The following is a 22,293-nucleotide window of genomic DNA, read 5'->3' as shown; positions in this document are numbered from 1 at the left end:
CTCTCTCAGCACCATCATATGCATGACTAAGTCTCATTGCATTAGGGAGGGATGAATCAGTCCTATTTCTAGCTGGTGTCAATTTCACACACATTCCTCCGCAAGTCCCTCCTGTTCGTGAATTAGCCTCTGATTTAAAGTCCATGTGAACATTCATATTTAAATACGTACCTAGACGTAATGGATGTCTAGGTGTGCACATGCTGGTACTTTTTTAAAAAAATAATAGCAGGGAACTGTATTGCAAAATGCTGCATTTTGGCAGTATCATCACAGAAGCCTGGAATCCACAGGCCTGCCCTCACTGTCTGCATGTTAGTGGCAAAGTAGACTCTTGCCATCCATCATCTGATAGAATGCACCTCTCTGAATAGCTGCTGCTGGTTCATTGTGCCACTGCAGGAGTTAAGAATAAAGGACTTTTCTTATGCCAGTGTTTTAAAATTCTTTATTTGAAAAAAAAAAGAATGGAAAAATATAGTGAAATGAAATCAGAGCTTCCTTTGAATGGGCTTCCCAATGGAAAACAAACATAATATCAAAGGGTAAGGGGCAGGACAAGATTCAAGCATACGTAATAAATACAGTCAAACAGTATAAGAAGAGGGTTATGCCATGGAGTGGGCTTGGGTGCCCTCTGTGACAGAAGACCACAAACCTTGCCGATTCATGCCTATCACGAGGGCTAGAAACTTAGCACTCTAAAACCTTATGGAACCACTAGCACCCAATTCACAAGGAACACCTTTCATGCCAAACTATATGATTGCAACATGTGAAAAATGCCAACCACAATTTTCCAGTCACAAGTCCATTGGATAAATCAAGCCCTCCTTCTGCTAGGGCAGCACTGCAAGTGACAGCATCGCCCTATCAAGTGTCAAATGTTGCTTTAACTAATCCATTACATTTATATGGATACGATAGGCATGACCAATGGCATCAAACAGTCCTAAACTAATTTTGATTTAGGCTTCCCATGAAAACACAGTATGTGGCCACAGGCCACACCTATTCTCGATAAGGCAGGAGGGGTGGGGCAAAGATACTATATCAGTTGAATTTAGATCAGTAAATAAATCATGCAGTCATGATTCTAAGGCCACAAAGGACTATTGCAATTGTTTGCTTCCGGTGCACACAAGCATGGGAAAATGTTACCCAGCTGTTCTTACACCAGTCAACGTTCGCAAGGACTATTCAATTGATTACATCAAAACACAAGCGTCTGGTGTTTGTGTGTGTGTGTGTGTGTGTGTGTGTGTGTGTGTGTATAACCCATGAGCATAAATAGGCCAGTAATAAAAACAAAAATCCTAGCTGACTATGCTCTCCTCTTGCTCTGCAAAGCCTGCATGGGAACCCTCATCTAGCCCCATTTATATGTTTTAGAAGCTGAGCACAACAGCATCCTCTTTAGCTCTCCACTGCAAGACTAACCTGCTGCAGCAAGATGCATCTCTTATTCATTACCTGGTGACAGGGGCTGGGTCAGGAATAGTGCAAGGTCAGAACTAAAGAGGAAAGCACAAATCCTGCACCTCAGTTACACTTTCACTGTGGATTTTGGCCAAAATCTGTTTCATTTTATATTCTGGAACAGTTTTTTGTTTGTTATTGAACTCTCTTTTCCAACTCATACAACATTCATCCTGACAACATTAAATAAATTATCCATGCACATTGCACTAGAAAACCAGCCCCTCCTATAACTGGGCAGGGAAGGCAAGTTGATTTTCTGACTCGTGAAAATATACAAAATAAATAGATGTATACAAGAAAAGTTGAGAGCCTTCACATCTCCTGGGGTTATTAAAGGCAGATCACAAATGTTACTTACATATGATGGAATTTTGACGACAGAGGCTTCCTTAGCAAAGAGGGGGATACATTCCAGAGGTTATGCCTCAAGCCACCATTCCATTTTAGGTGCCAGGGGGAGTAACATGTAGGCTCTCAAGAGCCAAGATCAGGTGCTTGGGTTGGAAAACCTGTCACCTAGACTATGATTATGCCTTATGGACAGCATCCTCAGAGAAGCAAAAATAAAATAAAAATGTTTCATGTAATAAAGAGCAGATCTGCAGGCAGAACCAGAATAAAGGGAGTAGATAACCACTTTGCCAGGCTATTTTGCATTTAACAGTCATAAGGAGGAACATTTCAGCAGATGAAGCTGTTCTTCTTGTAGTGTCACTGGGGTGGGAGCTGACCTGCCAAAATTCTCTCTTCTTGTCCTGTACTGTAATTGACAGCTCTTGGATCCTAAGATCTTACACCACAGCCATCGGCCATAGATGAAAGCGTCATAAAGTGCATATCCTCATGGGTTTGAGCAATATCAGAAGATATCAGATATTGTATCGTAACGAAACACATTCCTTTTCTCTTTCTACAAAACCGTTTGGCATCCGCCCAAAGTTCTCACCGAAGCAAAACTTGCGCAAGCTTGACCTTAATCACATCTAAGGCTAAATTTACACATGCAACAGAATGAGGTGGTGAAGTCCTGCGAAGTACAGCAGATTGTATAACTCAGGCTGCAGGTGAATCATGTTTTTGAAAACCCAATGTAAAAATGACTCTTGCAAGCAGAAACCTAGGAAGGCATAGAAGGGAGCCTCTTTTAGACAGCCTTCTGTCTGCTATCCTGAGTTTCTGCTTTCAGGAATGTTGTTTTTAACATAAACAAGCAATCAAAAATATAACCCTACACTTAGACACACCACCCATGACACTGAATTGAGAAGAGGCTATTCCACCACCTTAAGACTCTGCCACTTCACTTTGCGACACATATAAATCAAGCTTGAGTTTTGTACTGAAAACCTTGATTCTAGTCCATTGATTACACACTATCTTTACTGCATGGGGTGGGCATCATCTGTGGCACTTTTCAATCCAGCCTACAGCCTCTCCTTCTTTCCCCACCCCCATTTTTTTTAAAAAAAATTACATCCACATGCAACTGAGACTCCCCCCCCCAAGTCTAATTGCCATGTGGGGGGTATTTGTGGGAGGTGACAACTGGGGAGTGAAGGCTTAAATCCTACTCTCTCTGTCCTCCCCCATAGACTTTTTTTGTGGAAGGAGGGCAGGGTGAGAGAGGAGAGAAAAGGGAGCAAGAGAGAATGGAGAGTCTATGTATGTAGGGGGAGTGTGGATGAAAGAGAGGAAGTGTGGGGTAAATGGGGGATTGATAGAGGACAAGTGGGTGCAAACGTGAGGGGTGACTGCAGGCCCAACTAGAATTTACCTTGGGGAGGGAGAGCGTCTCTACCCATGACTTACAGTTTCCCTTAAATAACCACCTGAATTCAACTTACAATAAGCTTCTCTTTTGCCCCCAACAGCAATTATATTTTTGCAAATATTATATTAATAACTCCTCACCCAGATTATTTCATCTTAAACCTTTTAAAATGTGCTTTAAAACGTGCCGTACAGTTTTGCTGTAAAATAAAATGCTTTGGACAATAGCAGGTGTGAATAAATAAGCAGTTGAAATAAACATTGAAGAAATATGTCAGGAGCTTAAGAGCAGAAGTGATCAGTTAGTTGGTTTTTCTTCTTTTGTGAGGAAACCTCCACTAAGGGCCTGATACGGCATACGGTGGCTGCTTCTTTGTCTGCTTTAAAAAAACTACAATAATGTACTATTAATAGAATCCCTTCAATATGAAGATGGAGGATTGTCTCTTGGAGCAAGTAATGAGCAAAATTTCTACTGGTGAAATTTGATGAAGCATTGCCAAATTCAAATAGAGACTCACTAATTTTGCATGGACTATTCAACCATTTTAAAACCATGTTCTATTTTCTCTAGGTACACAGGAGATGTGAAGGCAGCTGAATTTTCACACAATACTTGATTTAAAAAAGGAACCCACTGTAAATCAATAAATTAACACACACACATACACATTTGCAAAGATTGTAAGATTCGCAGGTGCACTGTCAGAATTTCTCATTTAGTCCCTGAAGATATCGAACAAAAGCAAAAATAAATAAATAAAACAAAGCCAACCAAAAATGCTGAACTTGCACCAGAGTGGTAGATTCTTTCCCCCCTTTGATCTTGTCTCCACTGGGCAAAACTGAACAGGTGAAACAACCCAGCCAAATCCATAATCACATCAAGTCCATCATAAGAAAGATGCCCAGGTGCGCTTCTGGCACATCAGTTGTTCTGCAGGAATGGAAAGTAAAGTAGCCATGTGACTTGGATAAACTGGTGTGATATGTACATCATTCTGCTCCATGAAATCTGTGCATGTTTCTAAGGGGCATCAGTTTTAAGAAAAAGAAAAAAGTTCATCTTCAGTGTTGAACCGTTGTCTTCATATGTAGAAATAAGCCTTTTATCATCCTTCTCAGGCAGAAAAACACCCCGCAAAAAACGCTTTCTGGAGACTGGCGTTCTGCAGCTCTGCAAACAAAGCTTTGCAATCGCCCTCACTTCCTTTGTTTGCTTTGAAAGAAAAGGCTAAGGATTCTTCCGGACTTCATTTGCTTTCCCGCAACCCCTTGCAAAGGCATCCTGGAAGAGGGACTTATTCAACCTCTCACAAGCTCAGATGCAGCTACACTCCCTTCGGCTGAGAGATGGTGTTGGATGTGAATAAAGTTGGCTGTGCAGGGGAAGAGCGAGTGAGGATTACATACTCTGTATAGACAAAGGAACTGAGTTGCAAGGTCTCCTCGTTCTCTCTCTCTCTACATGAAAAAAAAACCCGAAACACCCTGCAGCCCCGATACCTGGCTGCCAAGAGAATCAGCTAGGGAGCAGCACGTGTTCCAGAAGATAAGTGATGGAGTCCCAGTGCTTCCAGAGGAGGAAGAGAAAAACCACTAGCAGGGTGGTGCTCAGGAGACGCATGCGGGTCTTCATCAAGGGTGTGATGAAACTGGCAATGGTGGAGACAAAGACCAGCAGCACAGCCATCAAGGCCAATATGACGTTGATGAATTTGCCTAGCAGGGCCCGGGCATTGGCATTCTCCACCCCTTCCAGCTGCACCACCTGTTGCTGCTGCTGCTGAAGTTCCAGCTTGGTGACACGAGTCAGGCAGGATTCCACAGCCTCCTGCAGGGGAAAGAGAAAAAGAACCAGTGTTAGCTTAGCTGAGGGATCACAGCTGTGTTAGAACATCTGCACTGCATGCTGAGAGTACCAGAGAGTACCAGAAGGGCTATGAGTTGGAGCAAACAATAACTAGCCTAGATGGACATACAGTGTGACTTATTAAAAGGCAGATTCCAAGGTTCCTGTGAAAGCTGCGGCACATCTACTGATCTTGAGCCCTTCTACGATCTAGGGACAAGAGGGAACGGATTGCAGACTAGCAATCTAAAGCTAAGATCCATAGACAAATTCTCAGTTCTTCAGATGCAAGTCTCATTCCTCTCCTCCTACATCTTTTCAGTTCTCTAGTCTTATCAGTGCCAAACATCCACGCTCAGAGAATGATCTGTAGGAATATACCACAGTTCTAGTGTTGCAGGTCTGGTCCTGAGCTCTGCCTGTATAGCAGATCAGCTAGGATTTGTATTTATATGTAAGCCGTTCTATGTTTTTCGGAGGGAGACTGAATATGTGGAAAGAATAAATACCCAATAGGGAGGGGAAGATGTCAGGCCAGCTGTACAAGCATCCCTATGGATTCCCATACCTGAATGTCTCTGGCCCTCTCATAGGACTGGTAAGCCACCTTCTCCTCCATGCTGGCCAGCTCCTGTTTGAGATTGGTCATTTCATTCTGGTGGAGCTCTGTCAGGTCATTCAGCTGCTCTTCCAAGCGTTCATATCTGTGTAGCGGGAGAGGGAGAAACACATGCAGTGGGTGAGAATTTGGAGCTGGAGAAGTCAGGGAATCTCATTGTATTCAGGTGTGGGTATGAGCTTTGGGGGCTCAAAATGCTGGTGTCAAAGAAAACATGAACTTTTCAAATCCCTTAATTTTTCCTCTGGCTGAGATTTCCTTAATCTCCTACACCAATCCTTCCCAATTCCCAAACTCCTCTCCCTCCTCAAGACTCACCAGCTAGAATTAGCAGAGGCATCCAGGGAGTAGGAACGAGGGATCTCTGTCTATTCCCCTCCTGAGTAGCAATGACAGCAGTGCTACATCTCTAATGGACCATCAAACCTTTCAAGTTCCAGAGAGATAGGCGAGAAGAGACAGCGCTCACTTCTCCCATTTTCTCATGTGCCGCTGCTACTGGCTGGTAAATCCTCAAGGGGAAGAGGAAGGGAAGGATGTTCTGAGTTCATTGGCAATGAACTTGCCAATGCTAATGAAAACATCAGCCCACAAACAACACCCAACTTTAACTTTCCTTGGAGCTGAACAACCATTTAAGAACACTGACAGCTGACTAAATAATATCCTGCTTTTCAGTCTTGACAGGTTCACAAAGATGATTAGAATGTACTTAGAAATAGCGTACAGTGGTACCTCGGGTTACATATGCTTCAGGTTACATACGCTTCAGGTTACAGACTCCGCTAACCTAGAAATAGTGCTTCAGGTTAAGAACTTTGCTTCAGGATGAGAACAGAAATTGTGCTCCGGTGGCGCAGCAGCAGCAGGAGGCCCCATTAGCTAAAGTGGTGCTTCAGGTTAAGAACAGATTCAGGTTAAGAACGGACCTCCGGAACGAATTAAGTACTTAACCCGAGGTACCACTGTATGTATGCCAGAGTCTTTCTGTCCTTAGCAGCTGATGTAACAATCCATGTTCCAGTCTCTTCCCTCTTGAGTAAAAAGCCAGCAGGAGTTATAGATGGTCTCAGGGGATGGCGGAAGGTAATGCCAGTCCACAGAAGCAGCTGCTCCAGGGAGTACTCTACATGATGAAAGCATTTAATGATATATTTTCTCTACTTTCCAAGAGACCGGATTTCCTCTTATATCCCTATGAAACGTCCCTGCCTCGTTCCTTCAGGATGTTGCTATATCCTTGACAGTCAAGCAGAACAGAAAAGGGAAGTGTAATTTAACTGTGAACAGTTAAACCACTGTGGAAGCAAACTCACTGCAACTGCAACCCAATTATAGCCCCTTCTCCGGGACTGTCTGAGGTCAGATTTGCACAATGCTAGTTGGCCAACCCTTGTGTTAGATCAGAAAACAGCCTCCGCAGAGCAAGGCTGTGCCCCAGGATGACTGGCTGTCATCTGTACAAGCAGGAGCAGCAGGCAGGGAAAGTAGGGCAGAGTTGCCTACCCAATGCCACTTACCTCTACCACTTACCCAAGTGGGGTAGGTAGGCAGTGGGCAGCTCAGTGTGGGCGCAGAAACAGGTGCATCAGATTGGCTCAGCTGCTGTGCCTGCAATGGGCTCCTCACTGCCTCGTCTTTCCCTCTACTGGGAGTCAATAGTGATACGTGGCTCTGGCAATCTTCCTCCTCCTCCTCCACTTAAATTTTAAGTGCAACCCCCCCCCAAATGGGGGGTCCTTTAGCAAGTAAAAAGGAACCTTCTGGCACTCTGTGTGTTATGGCATCAGCCTTTGTAGACTGGAATATATATGTCTACGTGGATTCAGAGGAAAGAAAATGTAAAGAGTAGCATCAAAGGGACAGGAAACATGAAAGTGCACTCTGGACAATTCTATATATAAAGCTTAAATGAATAAGCACAGTGATATCTGGCCACTCAAAATAGGAAGTAACTGAAAATAACAGATAAATGTGTTTGTGGGAGGGGGCATTACTGGTTCATGTTTCTTCTTCTTCTTGATTTTTATAAAGTATTTTGTACTTTTATATTGCACTTTTATGTTGTGAACTACCCTGAGATTCTATCAGCAGTTGATAGAATCAGTCCAGTTGAATTCTGTACATGGAATGTGGGAGTGGAAGATGAAGTCCTGCTCCTCACCTAAAGGAACAAAACATCTTGGGCTACCCCTAGATCACCACAGAAAACTATGCTTCAAAACATGTTCCCATTTCCACCGCTTAACCTTATATAGCATTAAACCAAGCCAGTGACTTGTCTATTGCACTGAAATAGAAAATAAAAGAAAAACAAACAGCAGAACTCAAAAGCAAATGGCAAGTTAAATATAGCAATAAAAAAGGAACTGAATAAAATCATTGCATGAGTGGCTTGGCTCTTCATAATAACTTTTCTTTAGAATACTGAACAGAACTATGAAATACAAGGGAGGGGCAACCACTTGGTGATAGAGCACATGCTTTGTCCAGTCCCTTACATCTCCAGGATTGGAGGGGGTTGGGAGGGGCAAAGATCAGGTGGCATGGGATGCTGCTAGCCAGAGGAAATGCTGGAATCAATGGACAAACATCTGACCTAGGGCAAGAAGGTAGCTTCCTACATTCTTGCAACAGAGGAAGATGTCAACAAGGAATTGGATTGTGTTTCATATTTGGCTGTCAGACAGCTGTGAGAAGAACCAATTTGACAGTGGATGCCCCTCTGAAGAGCTATTGTGATGATTACCTCTGGGTAAACCAGCCAAAGGGCTACATGTCCTGAATGTTACATTGATACTCTTGGAACCATATCCCATCACCTCATTTTATTGAGGAGGCCATCTAAGAAGACATCAGATTTCACTGAACATTTTGTTAGGCTTATTGTCCTAAGTACAACTAAATGATTACTTGCAATGCTTTGTTTCTTAACATCTCATTCCTGTGCCCCGTGCAGTATGCTTTAAGGCAGCCTTCCCCATCCAGAGACCCTCAAAATATTTTGGACTACAACTCCAATCATCCCCAGTTGGTGGTGGCCAAATTTCTATCAGTGGCTCTATCATTTGAAAGCAGAGGGCATCAATCCTACATATGGTGTTTGTCACAAACAGCAACCTGCAGCTCCCCCGCTCAAGATGAGACCCTTTTGTAAAGGGCTTTCAGGCAGCCCCCTCCTCTCTTCTTTGAGCTGCTGAAAATCAGAGGCTCAAACCAGATTGCTGGACTGCTTAAAACTGTGCAGGATTTAACCCCGATCATCAGCTGATGAGTGGGGATTAAATCTTGCTGCTTTGGCTGCAGGAGCCTGTTCTGTAGGTGTGTGCAGTCAATATGAGATTTAACTCTGCCTTCCCAACCAACAGTTGACGCCACCAGTGATATCAGCTGATGGGTAGATGGACATGGTTTAACCACCTGAAGCAAGGAGGACTGTTTCTAGGGCACTGCCTAAGGTTATGTGCTCTTTTATATATACATGAGATGTCTTCAGCACAATCCAATGCATTTGGAGGGCATCAGGTTGATGCAGGCTGCTCTAAGCTGAAATTGTGTGCTGCTGGTAGAGTTTTGGTTTCCACTAAGTTTCATATAGATCAGGGGTCAGCAAGGTTTATCTTGCCTGGGCTGGATCGGTCCCACAGAGATCTCTCCGTGGGCCAGATCACATATGTGTGTGAGCACGCATGCCCACGATTTTCAGTGTCTGCGTGTGCACTGACGCAATTTTCAGCACAACGGGAGCAAGTCCCCGTGCTGCGCTGGTTTAGTGCAGCACATAAGCAGGTGGCTTGGTTTGGGGGCAGCTTGTGGGCCAGTCAAACAACCTCCTTCTGGCCCATGGGCCTTAGGTTGCTGACCCCTGATATAGATGGTTTAATGCTTCTTTTTAGAACTGTTATTTTGTATTTAAGGTTTCAGAGTTTTTATTATTACGCTGTACATCACCCAACTCCATTAGTTATTGAGGAACTAATAAGGATTGTACTGGCCTTATTATGCCTTTGTTACTCACATTTTATTGTGTTATTTTCTTTTGGTAAACAAAGCTGGAAATATGTTTGAAGCGTTGTATTAAAAAAACTTATAACTGATAGATAGATAAAGAAATAAGTCCCAATGCATCTAGAGGAGTTGATTCCCGAATAAATGTCATTCAACTTTGGGGGTGAGGGGGAGATGAGGAAAAAAGTCGTGGGGCTTAAAGAAAAAAATATTTCAGGTCTAACGTACTTCAGAATAATTCTTTCCCTGGAAGGCATGTTTTGAACAGCAATTTCTATCAAGTGGATAACCTATTCTATAAGAGTTACTGTAGTGTAGGTGTGAGGAACATTTGGCCCTCCAGATGTTGCTGAACCACAGCTTCTATCAATGCCAGCAAGCAGTGCCAATGGGAAGGGGTGGTAGTTGTATGTCAGCAACATGTGGAGACCAAATGTTCCTCACACCTGCATTAGCGGTTTATGCATTTGGTGGAAGCTGCCATTGAAAATGTGGCTTGGATGAAGGATTATTTCAGAACTTGCCAGGCCTGAAATAAATCTCTCTCTCTCTCTCTGGAACACCTGCAGTTCCTTCCTCTTTTCTCCCCACCTCTTTCCTGGTTTGGTGGTCACTATTCAATGGCAATCTAAAGGTTTTTCTCAGCCCTTCAAATGGGATACATGTGGGTGAGTGGAAAACAAATGAGAAGGGGGGGGTGTCTCTTCTGAAACAATCCTGCCTTTGGGAACAATGAGTTTTGTTTCCATCCCTGCTGTCACTGATAATTGCCTTCCAGGATATTTTGAGATATTTTCCAGCTTCTGGGGAAAAAAAACCCAAACAGCAGGGGGTGGGGAGAATCAAATACCAGTGTAGAACAAAATGGACATCCAAAATAAATGAGGACACAGATAAGCACTTCAAACAATCAAACACACATCTAGTGAATGCATGTGGGGAGAAGAGGGCTCGTGGTGATGAGCCCCTCCCTGACCTACATATGCTCACTAGACTAGTGTTTTTCAGGTTGGGTCCTCAGATGTTGGGCTACAGCTCTCAGCAACCTCAGCTAACTTAGCCAATAGTCAGGGGTGATGGGAGATGTAGTCTAATAAATACAAGGAACCTGAGGTTGAGGAACACTGCACTAGAATGTCTGTATAATCTCTATGCATATACAAAGGGAAGACAAGTGTGGTAAGGGGCCCTGCACAGCCCCAACTGCATGCAGGAAAACTGTAAGCATACACTTTGTATGCACATGAAGATTGTAAGGTCCAGCGAATTGAGGTAGGATTTGCCACTGCAACCTTGCTTTCCCTGGGCACATTCACTGTATGTACAGCTGGTTGCATGAAACACACTGTGTTCACACTGAAGGCTTATTCACACTTACCTTTCTTCCACTCTTTCCAGGCATGGTCCGCAATCTAAAGCTTTGTGTCCGAGCACCAAACTTGCTCTTTAAAGCTCAGTTGGAGAAAACATCAACCTGCAGAAAACCTGAAATGTTGTTTGCTCCAATTTGGCTTTAAAGAGCAGGCTTTCACAGGAAAAGCTCAGGGCAAAAGAAAATTAAAAAATTCATCGGACATGTAGTGTTAAAGTGTGGACATCTGCCTGGAAATAGTGGGGCAAAAGGTAAGTGTGATTTCAGTAGTAGGATTGGACCAATGTGGAAAACTGATGCATACAGTAACCTGCCTGCAGATTTGTTATGGCCATCTGGAATGAGTGCATGCAGCCTTGGCTGATCCTAATAGGAAACAGGCCCTGTGAGACACTTCTCAGAAAATTGGGAGATGCTTCACTGAGAAAGCACTCACAGAGACTGTGTGCTATTTATTCTATGGTGACTGGATTATGTGGGAAGATGCCTTATACAAAGTCTGGCTATATGTCCATTTACTCCAGAATTGTCTACTCTGGCTGGCAGCAGCTCAGCTAGGACTCACGGTCTTTCTCAGCTCTGCTACTTAGTAGAGATACCAGAGATTGACCTTGGGACCTTCTGCCTGCAAGGCACGTGCTCATTCACTGACCTACATCATCTCCCCAAAAGTCCAACCAGCCTCCTTCTCTCCATGCCCCCAGCACAGTTGTCTGGGCTTTGAACCAGAGACCTCTGACACTGAGGAAGAGCCATACCCCTAGACCAGGGATGCAGAATGAGTGGTTCCATAGATGTTGCTCAAGTACCTTTCTCATTATCCCTGGCCATTGGGCTAAGATGGCTGGAACTAATGGGAGCTGGAGTCCAGCAACATCTGGGAGGACCACAGTTTCTCCACCCCCGCCCTAACCAGCCCTAGACATGAGAGCTGGTTGGGACCATAAGCCTGCAAGAGACTTCTGCTCCCCACATCTGTGAGAACCATAAGCATAGCAACTGCATGCAAGTGTCATCCCAGGACTGAGCCTATGACCCTTCTCTCACAAAAAAATGGAAACATAATTCTTTCCTCACTACCTACAATTTTTATGAAGCCCACGGGCAAAAGAGTTCTTGGTCCTTATTTTTCCACCAGTGGAAGAGAAGCAAGAAGCTGGCACTGAGCATTCAGCCAGGAATGCATTTCCTCTTGTGTCTTATAAATAGAAGCAGTTAATAGAGCAGTGTCTTTCTTCTTGAGGAGAACTTACAGTACAGGAAATTCCAGCAGACATCTTCAAAGCTAGTGACAGCTAGGCAGGATTTAAATCATGATTTAAATCACCAGGAAGTAGGACTTATTTGAATCACTTATTTAAAATTCAACTCCCCCCCCCATTTGAAATTCAGACATTTCCTGAACAAGCATGCATACTCATGGTTGCTATAGCAATTAAGGCATATTGGTTTGCAACTAAATGGGAGCCTAAATTCAACTAAAGAACATAAATCCAAAAGCTTTGGCCTTCCACCGCAAAATTATTATTGGCTTAGAAAAAAGCAGACAAATTCTGTTTGGCTCTCTCTCTCTACGTAAACATGCAAGGATAACAAGGAAAATTACTTTCTTGAAGGATAACAAGTGTTATCACATGCATATAATTGTGTTAGGTGTTATCTATTGTTGTTTCTATACGGTTTCTGGTGCTAGGCTGTTGTTTGGTTTGTGTTATCCTGTAAGTTGCCACTTTGGATTTATAAAGAAAAGTGGATAGCTATTTTTTTAAAATAAAGAAATCCATACAGTTCTCAGTGGAGCTTAAAGGTAAAGGTAAAGGTACCCCTGCCCGTACGGGCCAGTCTTGCCAGACTCTAGGGTTGTGCGCCCATCTCACTCAAGAGGCCGGGGGCCAGCGCTGTCCGAAGACACTTCCGGGTCACGTGGCCAGCGTGACATCACTGCTCTGGCGAACCAGAGCCGCACACGGAAACGCCGTTTACCTTCCCGCTTGTAAGCGGTCCCTATTTATCTACTTGCACCCGGGGGTGCTTTCGAACTGCTAGGTTGGCAGGCGCTGGGACCGAACGACGGGAGCGCACCCCGCCGCAGGGATTCGAACCGCCGACCTTTCGATTGGCAAGCCCTAGGCGCTGAGGCTTTTACCCACAGCGCCACCTGCGTCCCCAGTGGAGCTTACTTCCAGGTAATTGTGCACAGGACTGTGGCCAAAGCAAACAGAACTTTGCAGGAGAAAGAATTAGCAGTATCTGGGGGGAATCAGGAAATGGAAAGCAAATGTCCATGCTGCATGGCTGGTTCTGATATCCCAGAATCCTTGTGGCTGCTAAATAACTGACTGGATTGAGGTGATAGGCTGAATTCCTCCCTCATTGCCTTATGCTTTGTAGCATCTCATCTCCCCTTCTCTGCCACAGCCTCTTCTAAAGGGAAATCCACTGTCAATTTGTTTCTTTGCATAGGAACATAAAGCCTAATTACATTATTTGCCAGCATCTTCATCTATTGTACCCCCACAGCATGACCCTTCAAGAGCCACAACATAAAGGCTGGCCGGCATGCCCAGTTCCACAAGTGAACGACAATTAAATATGGTGGTTAAGTGTGACAGTTTCCCACTGGGAATTAACAGCAGCACACCCAACAAGTCTTACCTATAACGCTCTTCCTGTAAGCACTGAGTCATATATGTATAGTCTCGCTGCAGCTGGGCCTTGAGGTCTTCCATGGAGTCCTCAAGGTGGGACTGAATGTCCTTAATCTCCCTCAGTTCTTCTATGATGGTCTCAAAATTATAGTGGTGACTGTCCAAGGTATTAGACTTGGGGCTGCCCAAGCCACCAGCACCCGCCCCCGAGTTGCTACCTGCTGCTGAGCCAGAAGTGGCACTGGAGCACTCATCGTCACTGCCGTATTTGGGACTAGAAACCAGAGTGGCACTGCCACTCAGAGTCCGTGAAGCCTCCTCAGGGTGCCCATCTTCCAGCGTGTCCTTCAAGTGGGCAATGTTGTCCGCACTGCCAAATTTGTTGCGGATCAAGCTAGCAAACTCTCGGGGTTTGGAGACCACAGCTGTGTGGGTGGCTTGAGAAAGGCCTGACAGTCCACCTTTGACACCCTCCACCACTCCGCCTCCAAAGCCACTGATGCTGGAGCGGACATTGGCCCCTACGTCCTTGAGGCCCTGGTGCATGTCCCGGAAGACGTCTTTGGGCTGTCGAGAGGGCCCATTTTGTTCAATCTCCTTTAGCTTTTTGTGATAATGTTCAAGCTTCTTGTGCAACTGCGCGATGGTCTGGGCTGACTTCTGGTTCTTCTTCTCAAAGACCTGTTTGATACGAGAGGCCTGCTGCTTGTCGGCGTTGTTAGCTAGCTTCAGGTACTCAGCCACATTGTCATCTCGTGCCTCTTGCTCAACCCTGATCTGCTCGGTGATCTTGAGGATCTTCTGGTGCAGGTGGTCAATGGCAGCCTTTGTCCTCTGCGGGTCTGGGTTGCCATCTGGAACGTCAAGGCAGAAGTTGCCATCAGCATCACCGTGGCTTGTATTGGAAGGCAGGCTGATTTGGCTCACATCCCCTTTATCCAACTGTGGGAGAGGAGAAAGAGCACAGAAAGAGACTTGACTTAAAAGGCTCTGTTAAATAATGTCATTCCCCGAGACAACACATGATGGCATGAGAGAGAGAAATGGTGATGAACTACCAAAAACAGCTAGAAGAAAAAGATATGAGAACTCAGGTGACGGTCACCGTATCACAGAGTTTTAACTGATCATCCGGCTTTCAATTACCAATTCATTGGTAAAATGGATTTAAATATGCCTGCTACCAAACTCTCAATACAGATGCCATTTTGAAGTTACCTGAGGGAAGGGCATATCCTGAATTCTATCATATTTCCCTTTTTCATGCATTTGGAAATATGGAATATAGAATATTTTTGTATTACAGCAAGACAACAGAGCCATATGGCTTTTTTTAAAAAGAGTAAAACTAGTTCAATTCCCATCAGAATTATTGAAGATTCAGGTAAAAACAACAACCCATTTTTTAATTTCAGTTTGAGACTTCCATCCTCAGTTGTCTGTGGTTCCTACTGATGGAAGGAATGGAACAGTGGTCTTACTGTGGGATGTCTGTTATCTTTGTACACAAAATCTGGAAGCCTTAATGGGAAGCAGGGAACATTTTTTCAGTTTGTAGTCTCATTCCCTTGGGAGTAATCTGTCAGGAGACGAATGCTGGTGGTGGCAGGGCCTGAGCAAAATCTGAGCATTGCACCCCCTTTCTTCCTCTCCTTCTGCTACCCCATTTCCCTCATTTCCCCAGCATGAAATTAGGCTAAGGGCTACATGTACCCTTCTGCATACAGGTTGTCCACCCTGCCTTAAGGACTTTCATAGTACATTTCCACTGATGTTGCGTTGATAAATTTGTGAATTGTGCCCTTGACTTATTTTTCCTCCTCAGGGCATCGGAACAAAACAGAACTCAGGAATCCTGACTCATGGCCCTTTGAGAATCAGCCTATCATACCACTTGAGTAAGGGAAATGAGAAAGCAAAGGCAAGAGCCAAACTTTGTACTGTGTCATAAGTAGAGGTGAAAGGACCAGAGAGCACCTCAGAATATTCTTCAGGGTTTGGTTAATAATGCTCCCCGGTCTCCTGATTTTGCTCAGCAGAAATGTAACTCTGCAGGCCATCCCCTGAGACTAGAATGACAGAAAGCTGATAATTACATATGGGCTGTACTTAATGGGTTTTGTAAAGCCTGCTTAACATTGACCTGATGTTCTTAGGAAGCTGCTTCAGAATCCAGGAACTCTGCCCAATTGCCAGAATAAAACCCCTAAAGCATATTTGTCTCCCATTTGTAACAAAGGGCACTACCAAATACTTGCCACTCACTGAGTTTTCTATGCAAAATATTATGCAGATTGAAGTGGTGCATCAGAGGCATAGGACTTGCAGTTTGGAGATGGCAAAAGTTGAATGTATTCTGTAGACTCTGTGTAAGTAATTTTCATACTGCTTTCATGGAAGAGCCTCTGGTGCCCATGAACCATTGTTACTAGACTACAGACAGAAAGGCTTTCAATGTAAAAGAAGTGGAGACTTAACTCATAAATGTTTTGTCCTCAACAGCAGTCCCAGCCATCCCAGATTTGTTCCTACAGACAAATGCAATGTCTGGTTTGCCTGATCAGAGATATATACAGTCCAGTATACCTGAAGGAACATCTGCACCCCTATCACTCAGCCCAGACACTGAGGTCCTCCTCCAAGGGTCTTCTGCTAGTTCCCTCACTGAAAGAAGGGAAGTTACAGGGAACCAGGCAGAGGGCCTTCTTGGTAGTGGCACCCGCACTGTGGAACACCCTCCCTTCAGATGTCATGGAGTTAAAGAACTATACAACTTTTAGAAGACACCTGAAGGCAGCCCTGTATCAGGAGGTTTTTAATGCTTGATGCTTTATTATGTTTTACATATATTCTGTAGAAGACGCGGGTGGCGCTGTGGGTTAAACCACAGAGCCTAGGGCTTGCCGGTCAGAAGGTCAGCGGTTTGAATCCCCATGACGGAGTGAGCTCCCGTTGCTCAGTCCCTGCTGCTGCCAACCTAGCAGTTTGAAAGCACGCAGTGCAAATAGACAAATAGGTACTGCTTCGGCAGGAAGGTAAGCGGCATTTCCGTGCACTGCTCTGGTTTGCCAGAAGCGGCTTAGTCATGCTGGCCACATGATCTGGAAGCTATACGCTGGCTCCCTCGGTCAGTAAAGCAAGATGAGTGCCACAACCCTAGAGTTGTCCACGACTGGACCTAACGGCCAGGGGTCCCTTTGCCCTTATATATTCTGTAAGCCACCCAGAGTGGCTGAGGAAACCCAGCCAGGTGGGTGGGGTATAAAGAATAAAGTTCTTACTATTATTATTATAGCCATCATCTGTTCCCATTATCATGGTGTCATGGTTGCAGCAAACACAACAGATGTGTCTCATGACACCTTAAAGACAAAGAAAGTTATTACAACATAAGTTTTCATGAACTAGAGTCTACTTCATTATGTAAGTTTTGTTTAGGCGCTCAAAATGAATGGTTGGACGGGAGATCGAGATCACAACAGATGTTTTGGACTACAACTCCCATCAAACAAAGAGCAAAGGCTTCTCTAGTTTCTCTCCTTACAAAGTTTTCTTCCCAGCTTGAGGACCAGCACAGCTGAACCCCAGGAGCTATTTCATTCAGACATGTGATAACTGCAGTTTAATGGCAGATATTATACCTGCGTATAAAAATCTTCCTGAGTTGTAAGCTGAAGTAGTACAATTCAGTGCCTTTTCAATTCTCATAATTTTTCAGCATAGTAACAAAAGGACTTCATCCATTTTGCCTTCAAGAGATGTGGCAACTGAAATTCATATCCAAATCAAAACAAGCCTTGACAGGCGTGGGGCTGAATGGAGATTACTGATGTGTGCCATGAAGGAGTTTGACTCTGTTTTCCTTAAATAAATGAGATTATATTACATATTTGCTTTTCTTAAATAAATTATATATATAAGCATACACACAGAGGATTAAGCAACAACCATGAATGGATAGGCACTGCCTAATATACTTCTACAGACTACAACAAGTCTCCCTTTCCAAATGATATAATACTTTGCAGGAGTACCTTGCAGGAGTAGCTTAAAAAATGAGGCAATGTTAGGAGTCGTATTACAGAAGGTACTAGACATAACAGAATAGAACAAAGTTCTACTCCCCTTGCTTCCAGTCAAAATATTCTTCGAAAGAAACGTGTAATTTCACCAGAACTAAAAGTGAAAGTTGTTAGTAACACCCACAATAACCATTTTCAGACAAGTTGCTTTAAGTGGGAAAACAGAACCCCAATTTTTAGCACCCCTATATTAGAATGATGTTGCAGCTGTGGTATGTTAGTTTTCCATAAATTGGGAGGCACTATCTTAAAATACCTGTCCAAGGTCACAGTATCTGGACCACTGCAGATCCCCACTCCTCTACTGGTGCTGGGAAAGCAAGGAGGTGGTTAATTAAGGACTGTGCCAGGTCTTGGACTCAGCTTAAGGGGCCCATGTATCATCCATGCACCTGGGCGGCTTCCCAATTTTGCTTGGTACTGGCACTAGCCACAACCCTGTTTCCTTACTTCTAAACCAGTGACTTAGTATACATTATACACTGATTCCATTGTGTATTGATCACAAGGTTAGCCTTCCTATCTCACTGTATTAATCCCACTTTCATGCAGGAGTGAAATAGCTCTTAAGCTATCTCTTCAAGTGTTGAAGTTCCAGCTCAAAACTTATGAAAGCTAAAAATCCTGCTGCTTCTACAGAGGTATCTCATACAGCTGTGCCCCAAGAAAGGCCGGTATGCACTAATCATTGTACCATACCTTCCAGTGTTCATCTGGTTCCAGCACTCTCTTCTTTCTCATAGTAGTCTAAGCTTCACTGCTGAGCAAAGGAAGATCCTTGGCAAAGGAAAAACCATGAGGGAAGCGCCGACAAAGCTATCCAAAAGCTACCGGAGTCTTGCCCAGGCTACTGTTATCTTTCTGCTTCAGACATCCTACTGATCTGTTTTGCTGGGTGACAGAGGCAAGCAGGCGGAGAAAACACAACCCACACACAACATCATTCAGAGCAGCCACAAACTTGCCTCAACCTTATAAGATCAGCACTTTTTTTTGGAAAAAACAACAAGGAACTGCAGACTTTACAAACACTGACCGAAGGCCTATTCTTAGCTCCTGAGCTGCTCTGGGGGCTTTCCAGGACCCAGAACACAGTGAGGAGTTTCTCCTTCTCTCTTATCGACTCATAGGAATTGAACTGAAACCTTCAAGATATAGATTCTTTTTTCCTTTTTTTAAAGAACTATTTTGTGTACGGTCAAGATAAAAGCAAGCCTGGTGAAGCTGAAAGAGGAAACCAAGTCAATTTATTAGAGAAGTTGCTCAACTTCTGTTTCCATGAAGTGTGCAATTATTGCAAAGACTACGTCACTCAGTTCCCCTTTTTTTTAAGTAAGGCAGGACAAAACCCATGTGGAGATGGAGAAACCGCTACTAGGAAACAACAGAGGAGGAACAAACCCAAGGCACCACTTTTGGATGTATTCTAGAAAATAGTTCTTAGACATGGTAGTAAATATGTCTGTAGAAAATTTACCAACAGGGGCTTTCTTTAGGGTTAACTGTCAGAAGCTGAATGGTCAGCCACTGATGTAAAGTAGGGAACCTGCAACCCTTTAGATCAGTGGTTCTCAACCTGTGGGTCCCCAGATATTCACTTGTGTTTCTTTGGTGGTGAGAGAGGTTGGGGTTGGCCTAGGGTGTGGTTGTTTGTTTGTAATTGGCTGTGATGATCTTTGTTTTCATGTGTGAGTGGGGTGGGTGGGTGTTTTGGATCAGGTTAGCCATATTCTGTGGGTCCCCAGATGTTGTTGAACTACAACTCCCATCACCCCTAGCTAGCAAGGCCACAGGTTGAGAAAGGCTGCTTTAGATGCTGCTGGACTCCAACTCCTGTCTTCACTGAATGTTGGCCACGCTGACTGAGCCTGATGGGCATTGGAAGTCCAACAGTGTATGAAATATCACAGGCTCCCCACCCATTGTAAACTTATCCAGCCTCACCCCAAAATTAAGACTGAGTACAACTTCCATTCAACTCAATTAGACATGTATAGGTAAAACTATTTCTCTATAATCAACTAAGGTAGGGACATCAAAACAGGAGATTGGATATCCCAACATTTGTGGAGATGGGTCTTGGATTGTGAGGAGATCATCAGTATTGTGGGAAAGGCTCTTTTAACTCTTTCCCAATGTGTCATTTCCCCTATTTAAATGCTCCTCCCCATCCTCAAAGCTGGTATTAGCACTACATTGGGAAGAAAGAGAGACATGATGTGGGTACCTTCCTCTTTTCCACTTTAGAACTACTAGCAGCTTCATGAGTGGTTATTTTTGATGGGGGGGGAGAAGGGTAGATGGAAAACAGTTAATCATCTCCTACCTACCCTAATGTTGCTGTTCCAATCAGTATCAGAATTTGCAGCATCTTTTAAAATGCGGAGCAAAAGAGGTCTAATCATGGCTCTCCTGCAACATGCCTGTTTTGGCCTTCAAAAGTCACAGCAACGCTGGCACGCTGTCTTGTGAATCAGACTTGCACAAGAGGTAATTTCAAATTCCAATGCCAAGATAGGTTTTTTTGTTTTTGTTTTAAGGAACCTGTGTTGGCAGCCTCTTCCTGATTTTATGCTAAACTCCTTTATAGAAGAAGCTGAAAATAGGACATAGGTAAGTATGATTCAAGGAGATAGAGGTAGGGGGAAGCACTGCTATCCCCAGAGGTCTACTCGATAAATTATATCAGATTCCCAAATAGCCGACACCAACTGTGCAGATACAATAGAAGGAAGTGTGGCAATGTGACAATCAAAACTCTTGATTATCAAAAATGAACCTGTCCCTCTGCGGCACAACTGCTTGCATAACTTTCTGGAACACAAGAAACATGTTTCTAATCCCAGGCCTGTGCCAAGGTCAGGTTCAGAATTTTTGGTGAAACTAGGCTTTAGGAATAAGAAATGCAGGCAACCCCCAATTTCCGTGGGGTTTGCATTCAAGCTCATTGCGTGTGACAGTGGAGCCTGTCCTGCCACACCCCATTCCACCCTCAGTCCAACCTGTTTTCTTGCCTCTTCTAGGTTCATGGTGATATGTGCGTGTGCACTATCACGCAAGCTTTGAACGCGTGCAAAATGGTTATTGCCTGTACTGTACACCTCCACTTCCCTCGTCCTGTCCAACTGACTTTAACCCAGTTGTAGCATGTCAAAACAAAACCAGGTACACTCTTTTGAACAGTTATCCATGCACTGATAACATCTCATTCAGGCTATTGCAACTCACTGTACCTGCAGCAGCACAATTGTTCACTGGGGTGAGTCATACAAAGCATCTAAACGTTAGTTCTGGCACAACTACATTGGTTACTAGGTCATTTCTGAGCAAAATGTTAAGTGCTAATTTTAACCTACAAACCCCTGAATGTCTTAGGACCAGGGTACCAAAAGGATGGTTTCTCTACCTTAAATCTGCCAAGTCATTAAGACCAAGGTCAGAGACCCAGCTCCACATCCCCATGCCATATAAAGTAAGGCAGGTGGTGACCAGAGACAGAGTCTTCCAGTTGCTGTGCTTCATTAAAGGAACTCCCTTCTTAGAGAGACTCACCTTGCACTCTCTCTATTTTCTTTATGGCACTAGGGGAAACCTGTCTTATTTGTCCTGTTTTATGCTGAATTTTTAATTGACCAACTAGCTGCTATCTCTCATATATATATATATATATATATATATATATATATATATATATGGGTTGTATTCAATCAAGTCCTGCTCAGGATATACCAATTAAAATTAATAAAGCTATGTTAGCCATGGCCATTAACTTCTACTCTGAGTAGGACCAGCACTGAATATCACTGTGTGTGTGTGTGTATACAGTACAGTGGTGCCCCGCAAGACTAATGCCTCGCAAGACGGAAAACTCGCTAGACGAAAGAGTTTTCCGTTTTGGAGGTGCTTCGCAAAACGAATTTCCTATGGGCTTGCTTCGCAAAACGACAATGTCTTGCGAGTTCATGCTGGTTTTTCCCCCTCCCCCCTTTTTCTAAGCCGCTAATCCGCTTATCAGCTGATCCGATCAGCAGATAAGCCGCTAAAAGCTGCTAATAGCACTAATCCGCTAATCCGTCAATGGGCTTGCTTCACAAGATGAAAAAACCGCTAGACGAAGAGAATCACAGAATGGATTCTTTTCGTCTTGCGAGGCACCACTGTATATGGTGGAATTCAGCACTATGCTATTAAAACATTCTGTCTGTACAAGCGTAACAGCTTATCAGATAGAACAATTCCCTGCCCCCCTCGCGCATTGCTCTGGAGTTGTCTCGACGCCCCCTCTAGGCCAATTTTGGGGGCATGCGGGGGAGCAGGAGGGAGACCCTGTTGTGGAAGTACAAATCCTTGCATAGGGCTACTGTTGATGGGGTCAGTGTGGGGTAGTGGTCAAAATGATAGACTAGGATCTGGGAGACCAGGGTTCAAATCTGGGTGACCTTGAGTCAGACACTGCCTCT

General features: G+C 44.1%; 1 protein-coding gene across 12 annotated transcripts in view; it reads right to left on the bottom strand.

Moving 5' to 3' along the window:
• Window positions 1-434: 434 nt before the first annotated feature.
• Window positions 435-22,293, bottom strand: part of TMCC2 (transmembrane and coiled-coil domain family 2) — a 98,329-nt gene continuing 76,470 nt past the window's right edge. For 4 of the 12 annotated variants that reach the window (XM_082228299.1, XM_082228303.1, XM_082228304.1 and 1 more), the window contains 3 exons: window positions 13,759-14,693; window positions 5,673-5,808; window positions 435-5,086 (listed from right to left, as the gene is read on the bottom strand). In XM_082228299.1, the coding sequence (XP_082084425.1) occupies window positions 4,775-5,086; window positions 5,673-5,808; window positions 13,759-14,693 (1,383 nt within the window). In that variant the 3' untranslated portion in view covers window positions 435-4,774. Of the gene's footprint in view, window positions 5,087-5,672; window positions 5,809-13,758; window positions 14,694-17,032; window positions 17,114-18,532; window positions 18,935-22,293 lie in introns of those variants that run through there. The other 8 variants (XM_082228302.1, XM_082228307.1, XM_082228306.1 and 5 more) reach the window with 5 other exon arrangements.

This window comes from Podarcis vaucheri (assembly GCF_965113315.1).
Source record: "Podarcis vaucheri genome assembly, chromosome: 6".
NCBI lineage: Eukaryota > Metazoa > Chordata > Lepidosauria > Squamata > Lacertidae > Podarcis > Podarcis vaucheri.
The sequence above is the reverse complement of the archived record's forward strand: the minus strand, read 5'-3'. Positions and strand labels throughout refer to the sequence as shown.